General features: G+C 39.6%; 1 protein-coding gene across 2 annotated transcripts in view; it reads left to right on the forward strand.

Moving 5' to 3' along the window:
* Positions 1-7,526, forward strand: part of LOC115783986 (serine/threonine-protein kinase pim-1-like) — a 1,015,907-nt gene extending 1,008,381 nt beyond the window's left edge. The window contains exons 1-9 of one of the 2 annotated variants that reach the window (XM_030735025.1): positions 3,691-4,027; positions 4,373-4,600; positions 4,946-5,332; positions 5,454-5,548; positions 5,973-6,020; positions 6,173-6,382; positions 6,488-6,668; positions 6,844-7,017; positions 7,106-7,526. In XM_030735025.1, coding sequence (XP_030590885.1) covers positions 3,814-4,027; positions 4,373-4,600; positions 4,946-5,332; positions 5,454-5,548; positions 5,973-6,020; positions 6,173-6,382; positions 6,488-6,668; positions 6,844-7,017; positions 7,106-7,197 — 1,629 coding nt within the window. In that variant the 5' untranslated portion in view covers positions 3,691-3,813 and the 3' untranslated portion in view covers positions 7,198-7,526. Of the gene's footprint in view, positions 1-3,690; positions 4,028-4,372; positions 4,601-4,945; positions 5,333-5,453; positions 5,549-5,972; positions 6,021-6,172; positions 6,383-6,487; positions 6,669-6,843; positions 7,018-7,105 lie in introns of those variants that run through there. The other variant, XM_030735020.1, reaches the window with a different exon arrangement.
* The last annotated feature ends 1,464 nt before the right edge of the window (positions 7,527-8,990 follow it).

Genomic DNA, 8,990 nt, shown 5'->3' on the forward strand with positions numbered 1-8,990 from the left:
TTTATTTGATGTTTTTTTTTTTCTTTTAAATGTCTTGCTAGGTGTTGATGCTCAGACTCTGAGAGAATCTGAACCGGTGGTTAAAATGCCCGGAGAGTCTCACACACTGACCTGCACAGCCTCGGGATTCACATTCAGCGGCTACAGGATGGTTTGGGTCAGACAGGCTCCTGGAAAAGGGCTGGAGTGGATTGCTTATATCAGCACTTACAGTTCTCCTATCTATTACTCCCAGTCAGTCCAGGGTAGATTCACCATCTCCAGAGACGACTCCAGCAGTAAAGTCTACCTACAGATGAGCAGCCTGAGGACTGAGGACACAGCAGTTTATTACTGTGCCCGATGTGACACACAGTAAGAGGAAGTAATAGGAGACTCATACAAAAACTTCTTCCCTTAGTCATCACTACCATTGGTAACATACAGAGTCTTATAGCAGCTGTCCTAATATGATTACTTCTTATTTGTAATTACTTAAGTACTATTCCTGATAATTTAAGGTACTTTGGCAAAATACTCATCTTGTCCTGAGCCAACAAAGCATGTCACAGGTCTTGCGTGCACAAAGATTTTATTATATTTTTTTTTTTTACAAAGGTTTACTTTTATTGTTAAATTACATGCAAGACATCATTCTAACAAACAGTATAATAAAAAACAAGCAAGCAAACAACCAAACAAACAAAAAACACTGCTGCTTTCACTTATTCTGTTTTCAAGGCAAAACAGTTTCCAATAAAAACTTGTCTCCCCAGTCTTGTCTGTTTTGTCATTTTGTCTTGACCCTGACCTCCTGTGTTTTCATGTTGTTTTTCCTAGTGTTGTGACTAGTCTGCGTCTCTGTCCCTTGTCTGTGTGCCAGTCCCCCGTATGTAGTCTGCGTGTACCTTGGTTAGTCACTTCCTGTTTTATTTTGCCAGTCTTGTGTTCCCTGTGTTTTTTATTTAGTTTTGCTTCCCCTATGTTATTAGTTTCATTTGCTTCACCTGTTGTGCCCTGCTGTTTCCTCTTGCCCTGATTACCTGCTGTGTATTTAAGCCCTCAGTTTTCGTCTTCTGTCGTTTTTGTTTATTTTTGACCTGTTAGCATCAGCACAATAAAGCTGTTAAAGTTTAGCTCCTTGTCACGCGTCCTGCATTTGGGTCCTACCCTTCCACCGCACAGCCAAACCATGACATAAAGCTGTGAGTTGTGTTGACAGTTTTGCAAAGAGTGTGTTATAATATTGCAACCTGATTGAATGTGCATTCAGTTTGAACACTAAAGACACTGATAGTGTTTCAGCACACTGAAAAGAGGTAACATTCATAAATTTTAACAATGTCTATTATCTTTTTTCTCTATAGAGAATTCAGTGCCAAAGCTCAGTATATGAGAGCTGGAAAAAAAAATTTCACTTAATCAGTCAAATTACATAAGTGGTGCTTCAGTTGTTGAAGTGATGTTAAACACTGTTAATTTAAAGGTTGTGAGCACATTTTGAGACATTTAATTGAGACTGTGCTGCCCTAAAATAAAAAGTAAATAATTAAATACATGAAATTAAATCAGTGGTTTAAAAATTATGATAATGTGAGCCAGCATGAAAGAGTGGAACAGAGGGAAAAACAGTCTTCATGAAATTCATTGAATTGCATGGGAATATGTTAAACATCTGAACCTTGTTGCTATCAATGGGGTAAAGTGGTAATCCCTCAATCTGCACAGCACTCTGCAGCTGCAATTTTTATTGGCGCAACATGTAACATAATGTGTCATTGCAATTATTTTGTTCTACTTGAAGCTCTGAATAAGTTTGAAAATTATACATTTTAGCCAGCAGGAAAGAGGTCCACAGGTCCACTTCACCATAGATGCACTCCAGAACAAAATCCACCAGACTCGGCAGAAACTCTCATCACTCTTACCTCACACCATCGTAGAAGAAGTTTTTACATTTGTGGACAAAGCCCAGCTCGCACAACACATCAAAGGCAAGGAAAGACAACGCCATAAATTTCAAACCAAGACATACCATTCATCTGTTAACAAACAGGAAGACACCATAAGCAATGGTAACCAAGAGAAGTGGGTGAAGAACCTATCAGACAGGGTCCGCTATAAGAAACAACAAACTATCCCAACTTGAAGCAGAACAGATCAGGATGAAAGGTTCAGCCACCCTCTCCAGTGCAAGACTTGCTCCATCCAACCTCACCATTCAAGAGAAGAAGGCCATCACAGCCCTAAGTAAGGATCAAAACATCACCATACTGCCAGCTGACAAGGGGAGATGCATGGTTGTTCTGAATTCATCTGATCACCACAACAAAATTACTACACTCCTCAGTGACAACAATACTTATGAGGTGTTGAGACGTGATCCCACAAGCAACTACAAGAAAAAAGTCATCTGCTGCCTGCAACAACTTGAAAAGGAAAGCGCCATTGAAACCTCAGTGTGCTCATGTTTACACTAGCTTGTGAAGTGTTGTGTTTTCATTAAAGATGTGTGCGTGCGCGCTCTCGCACGTATCCTGCATGACTGTGTGCGCGCGCACGTGTCCTGCATGTCCGCGTGTGTGTGTGTATCTTATATGACAGTGTGTGTGCTGTATGATCCCTATGGCAAACTTATTGGGTGCAGAAAGAGAAGAGAAAACGTGTGTAAAGTGAGAGAGAAAATGAAACGGTCAAACAGTTTTCATTATTACAAAGTGACAAACGTAAAAAACAAACAAAAACATGCTAACAAAACAACAATGCGCTATGCTGAGTGATGAACCTGTAGAAAAATGGAGTGAAGATTTGGAAAAAGGCGTTGTTGTGTACACAGATCACCTGTTAGATCAGTACAGCCACAGCGTGGTTTTCTGGTCACGGTAAAGCTGTCCGTTCACGTTAAACTTATCCACCGGGATGACAGCTCGGGAGTCTCCAGATCGGGATTTTTCACGACTTTTCCAGATCGACAACTGCTGCTGGCTAAACTCCACAGACTCACGGAGAGTCTGAAACTCCTTTTGGAGAATTTCCAGAGTGGAAAGGGGAGCGTCGAAACCGGACAGTTTCTTGTCTATGGAGTCCAAAATATCCACTATATCGCTGGTAAGTGGAGAAGCCGCCTCTGAGGAACCTTCAGGGCGACTGCTCTTGGTGAACGGAGCCCCTTTGTTGCCGGAGGGAGTCGGAGTCTTGTCTGGTTTACCCATGAAAACTCGCTCGAAACACTCGTCAGTATCTGCAGACTGTCCGCGCACTCTTGCCGTCCTCCAGTGCGCTTCAGTTAGTGACTATCTAGCTAACATAAATTTTATAACCTTTAAAGCTGTCTATAACTAAGCTGGCGAAAAATATTAAATTCACTAGAATATTTAACAATCAATGGCTTCCGGCCTTGCTTGATATTGCCGAGATTCGCGTTGAAGTCTCGCGTTACTACAACATAGTCTCGGTGCTTATTTTTTTACTGAGGTACATCACCATGGTAACTTGTACTGGCGGTCAGTCCGTCGTTTTTTTTTTTTGTTTTGTTTTGTTCTTTTTAAGTCTTTATTTAACCATTCTCAGAGCATTAACATAATACAAACAAAAAATAAAGGAAGAAAAAATAAACAATAAATAAATAAAAGGATAAATTAAAGTCCGTCAGTTCATCAGTCAGCCACTGACAGAATGTCATGACGTCACAAACTTGTAACAAAATATCAAACGAGGCAAGATTCTTTATTCTGGTTCCGGAGTCTATTAAGTACAACTGCAAACTCAGACAGAGAGACAAAAGCTTGAATCGATATTCTGAAATTGTCGAGATTCAGGAGATACAAAACCAAGATGTTTAAAAGGAATATTAAAGCTGAATTAAAGGGCATCGCCGAGCTGCCCGATTCTTCCATGAACTCGGCTGAAGACTGCATGGTCAGAGGACAGAAACGCAAGGTCTCTGACGATGACGAGGGCTGTTTTAGACCAGCAAAGGAAATTAAATTTTTTCACCACGTGCTCAATGATGAGGAGCAAGCATCCTCAACCGTGGAAAAAAGTAAAGGTAGGCTCATTTACTGAGAAAGCATTGGATTAAATGTACAGATGGACATCTAGGTTTCAGATATTTGTGGCTGTCTAGTTTGGACTACTGCAATGGCAGAAGATTGTTCCAACAGAAACTCACTGGAACAAAGCAGATTTCATTTACTCACACTAATATATATATATATATAAAATCAAAGAAGTTACTGAGGCATTCTGTTTTTCGGTAAAATGGTGTAACAAATTTATTCTTGTAGAAAATGTACTTGACCAGTGTATACTCATTTAGAATTTGATGCCTTCTAAATGCCTCCAGTCCTGATGTTGAGGCCCTTTCTCACCACTGTATTGTTGTCATTTACAGATCCAAAACCCAAGAGGTTTGTAAAGCAGCTCAAATTTGAAGTAAGGAGCGTCGTTCAGTTGCGTGATCCTTCCATGAACTTGGCTGAAGACTGCATGGTCAGAGGACAGAAACGGAAGGTCTCAGACGATGACGAGGGCTGTTTTAGACCAGCAAAGGAGAGGAAACTTTTTCACCACGTGCTCAATGATGAGGAGCAAGCATCCTCCTCCGTGGAAAAAAGTAAAGGTAGGCTCATTTACTGAGAAAGCATTAGATTAAATGTACAGATGGACATCTAGGTTTCAGATATTTGTGTCTGTCTAGTTTGGACTACTGCAATGGCAGAAGATTGTTCCAACAGAAACTCACTGGAACAAAGCAGATTTCATTTACTCACACTAATATATATATATATATAAAATCAAAGAAGTTACTGAGGCATTCTGTTTTTCGGTAAAATGGTGTAGCAAATTTATTCTTGTAGAAAATGTATTTGACCAGTGTATACTCATTTAGAATTTGATGCCTTCTAAATGCCTCCAGTCCTGATGTTGAGCCCCTTTCTCACCACTGTATTGTTGTCATTTACAGATCCAAAACCCAAGAGGTTTGTAAAGCAGCTCAACTTTGAAGTAAGGAGTGTCGTTCAGTTGCGTGATCCTTCCATGAACTCGGTTGAAGACGCATGCATGGTCAGAGGACAAAAAAGGAAGGTCTCAGATGATGACGAGGACTTATTTAGACCAGCGAAGGAAATTAAACTTTTTCACCACGTGCTCAATGATGAGGAGCACGTTGAGGAGGAAGATAAGTGCATGTTTTTCACTGAAATTTCAGAGAGCTCCACTGATCCAAAAGAAAAGGTGTGCAAGAGGAAAGCCACAGGTGATGGAAAAGCATCACCAGCAAAGAAACAGAAGAGCCTGGACCAGGAGGAGAGCAAATGCAGCGCCGAAGAATTAGAGGCTGCAAAAATCTGTAAGTAGAAAGCAACTTTGCTTCTATGTTAAGGTGAAGAATATAATTAATATTTAGGGTACAGGATAGAATAATTTCTGTTATAGCTGTACTAAAATAAAATCTGTGTCTGTCTGTTCAGGTGAATTTAAAGCCAAGTACGTGGAGCTGCACAAGCTTGGAAAAGGAGGGTGTGGAACAGTGTTTGCCGGCTACAGGAAAGAAGACAATTTTCCAGTAAGTATTTTCAGGTATTCTCAGATATAAGAGCACATGACTGCATAGATTCTGTCCTTTCAGTGTTTTTATTTTTCATGCTAAAATGTCCACGTGTCTTGTTGCATGATTGTGAAATGGTCAGTCGAAGCTGACTCTAAAAGGGTGTCAGTCCCCACAGTCCCATGTTAAAATGTCTGACTTTACAGTGGATATAAATGTGTTTACAGCCTCGTACAAAACAAATAACTGTTTTGGTTTATCTAATTTCCACCTCTATCGCAGCTGTACAGGTAGTTAATTTTTATACAATTTAAAGTTTGTTAAATTTTCATATTCTTGAGGCTGTGGCTGCTTTCAGTGAGTGAAATGTAAATTAATATTAGTGAGGTAGAAATCTGGAGCTTTAAATGCTAACCAATGCCCTGTTTGTTGTGTCTTTTAGGTCGCTATCAAACACATTCCAGAGAGTGATGTCCCCTGCAAAGTAAAGGTAAGTATGCAATGCTTAAATCTCAATCAATCAAATATACTTTATTGTCCCCACAGGAAAATTTGACTTGGACATCGTACAAAAAATCTATTATACATCTTTGCGCTGTGGAACGTCTGTTCCTCATCATCCACTTTGTTGCCATTTTTCAGGCTGAGAACGGGAAGCAAATCCCCATGGAAGTGGCTGCCATGCTCAAACTTGCAGCTGGAACACCAGGATCATCAGCTACCGTGTCCTTGCTGGACTGGTTCGATTTGAGCAAGGAGCTGATCCTGGTGATGGAGAGACCTGTCCCTGCTGTGGACTTAGATAAATACATAGAGGAATATGCAGATACTATAACAGAGGAGACAGCCAAGGTAAGTTTCCTGGAAGAGCCTTATACTGTACAGCATTGAATCAAAGCACAGAGTATAACAGAAATGTTAATGCACTGACTAATCGTAATTTATCATCTTTCCCAGGTCATTCTAAAACAACTGATTGAGGCGGCAAAAGAACTCGAGGATAAAAACGTCTTTCACCGGGACATCAAGACTGACAATATTCTGATTGAGACCGGCTCCGATGTGCCTCGTGTTCGCCTCATTGACTTTGGAGTGAGCTGCTTTTGTAACAAACACTCACGGTACACCGTTTTTGCTGGTAAGATATTTTGTTCCTGCTCTTCACAGATGCACCAATCTGGGCCTTTTTGTTTTTCACTCCTTAAAAATGCATATAATGCCAACATACTGTAAGCTTTCATTCTTATATCAGAACAAGAGTTGAAATGAGGGCCAACCTAACAAAAGAAATTGTAATTGTGTATGTTTTTTAGGCACACCTGCTTACTTCCCTCCAGAGTGGACGATCCACGAGTCCTATAGGCCTGGACCCACCACAGTGTGGCAGCTGGGAGCGGTGTTGTATAAAACAGTCCATGCAGGAGCCTTCTTTGATACACTATATGTCCTTGAAGGGAGCTTAGAAATTAGCGAGAGGCTGTCTGAAAGTAAGAAAAGTTCACACTAAAACATTCACTTTTCACTTGGATCACTGGAACTGTTGTCTTCATCTCTCTTCTTCTTCTTTCATTGCAGACTGCCAGGATTTCTTGAAAATGTGTTTCAACCTGGACCCCAAAAGACGCCCGAAACTGAAGGACCTCCTGCGTCATCGATGGTTCAGATGAACCGTCACACACACACACTCACACACAAAATGCTTTTGACAGAAAAAGATTGATGATATTTAATTGGACTATTCTAAATTTCACTCACATTGCCCAGTAGCAGTGAAAAGTTGAAACTTTTGACTGGTACATCAATCTTTATTTTCCGTCCTGGAATTCCTGTAACCCCCCAGCCGTCCAGGGAAAGGGGGATCTCTCTTTGAATTGCCTTTCCCGAGGTTTCTTCCTATCAGTCAGGGGAGTTTTTCCTCGTCTTCAGAGAGAGCTTGGGCTGGTCAGGAGTTCCATCAAGTTATTCTACTGATTATTAATGTTATTTGATTATTAATAACCAGAAATCAGAATACTTGTTATAAACTTAAATAAAAAAAAAAAATTGATCTCATTTGAGGATTCTTTTATTATTACATTTTTTTAAAACTCATGGTGTATTTTGAGCTATTTACTGGCTGCAAAGGGATTGACACATGTAGGAAAACTGAGAAAGTGTGAGAATTAAAACTCAGTAGCTACCGTACATGAGGCAGGGACATGCTGGGCTGTGTAACGATTAGGAAATGATACTTGAGCAACCAGTTATTTTATTGTGAAACACAGATCACCACTGTTTTACACTCTGGGCCATTTTGTCAAATAATGTAACTTTGGAAATGTCAACTACCACTAAGGGGAAAGAGTACAAATGCACCAGTCCTATGAGGAGTGATTATTTTCCAGAGTATTGTGTTCTATACTTTGTGTAGAAGAGAGAGAGGTGTTCTAAAGAAGTAGGTTATCAGACATCTGATAAACCACTCACAGCTTAAAAAAAAGAAAAAAATGTGTGCATTAGATGAGCTTCTACAGCTTGTCAATAATTTATCTTCTGACCAGAAAGATGCTGAAAAATGAGGGAAGGGAATGATTTCATGCCTTTGTTTTAATAGTTTTCATTTCTTACATTTATAAATTTGCACCTGCATTCTTAATGCGCCCATTTCAGGGGACGAGAGCAGAAACCTTAACTACTTGTGTGGGTTTGACACACTGCAGTTGTTAGGGAAATACAGTCAACAAGAGACCAACATATCTGCCAAAAATAACCATAAATACTTTAAATGTATGCTTAGCTGATTTTCTTAGATTATGCTAACAATTTTAGATGCAGTTTCGAAGAGACCAAACAAAAACACCAAACACCAGTTAGGCATCTGCAGTGTTACATCCCAGTTGAACTATTTATACTCTAAATTTCTGTTAATCCTAAATGATGTGTCACAACTGTAAGAGTTTCTATTGGTCCAAAGATAACATCAAACTAATTTATATCACTTTAGTAGACACTTGAATGCTTATTGGTCCCCTGGTTACATCTAAATGATTATCCTATGTCCAGGTAAAAAGATGTTACAAAGAATATGACATTCGTTTTGTTAGTTTGCATCTTTTAGCTCTGCAGTGTTTCTATCAGAGTGAATTGAACCAGAGAAGATGGAAGATTGTTGTGTCGAGCAGACATGTAACCACTAATATGTCCCAAATCCAAACAAACATTGTCTTTAGTGTCTATTTCAGTGGGAAAATAACATGTGCTTAAGATTTTAGGACTTTCTGTCAGGGAAGCATTTTGATCTTTATTGCTGGTACACTGGGCAGGTACAATTTAGAAGTATTTGTCATTAAGAATTAGGTCAGAAAAAGTATTATCAATATCAGATTAAATGTCTCTATAATACAAATATTTACACCTGTAACTTGTAAAATATTCTGCTATCAAGACCCTTTTTTAACACACACACACACACCCTGGTGAA

This window comes from Archocentrus centrarchus, chromosome 8, assembly GCF_007364275.1.
Source record: "Archocentrus centrarchus isolate MPI-CPG fArcCen1 chromosome 8, fArcCen1, whole genome shotgun sequence".
Taxonomy (NCBI): Eukaryota; Metazoa; Chordata; class Actinopteri; order Cichliformes; family Cichlidae; genus Archocentrus; species Archocentrus centrarchus.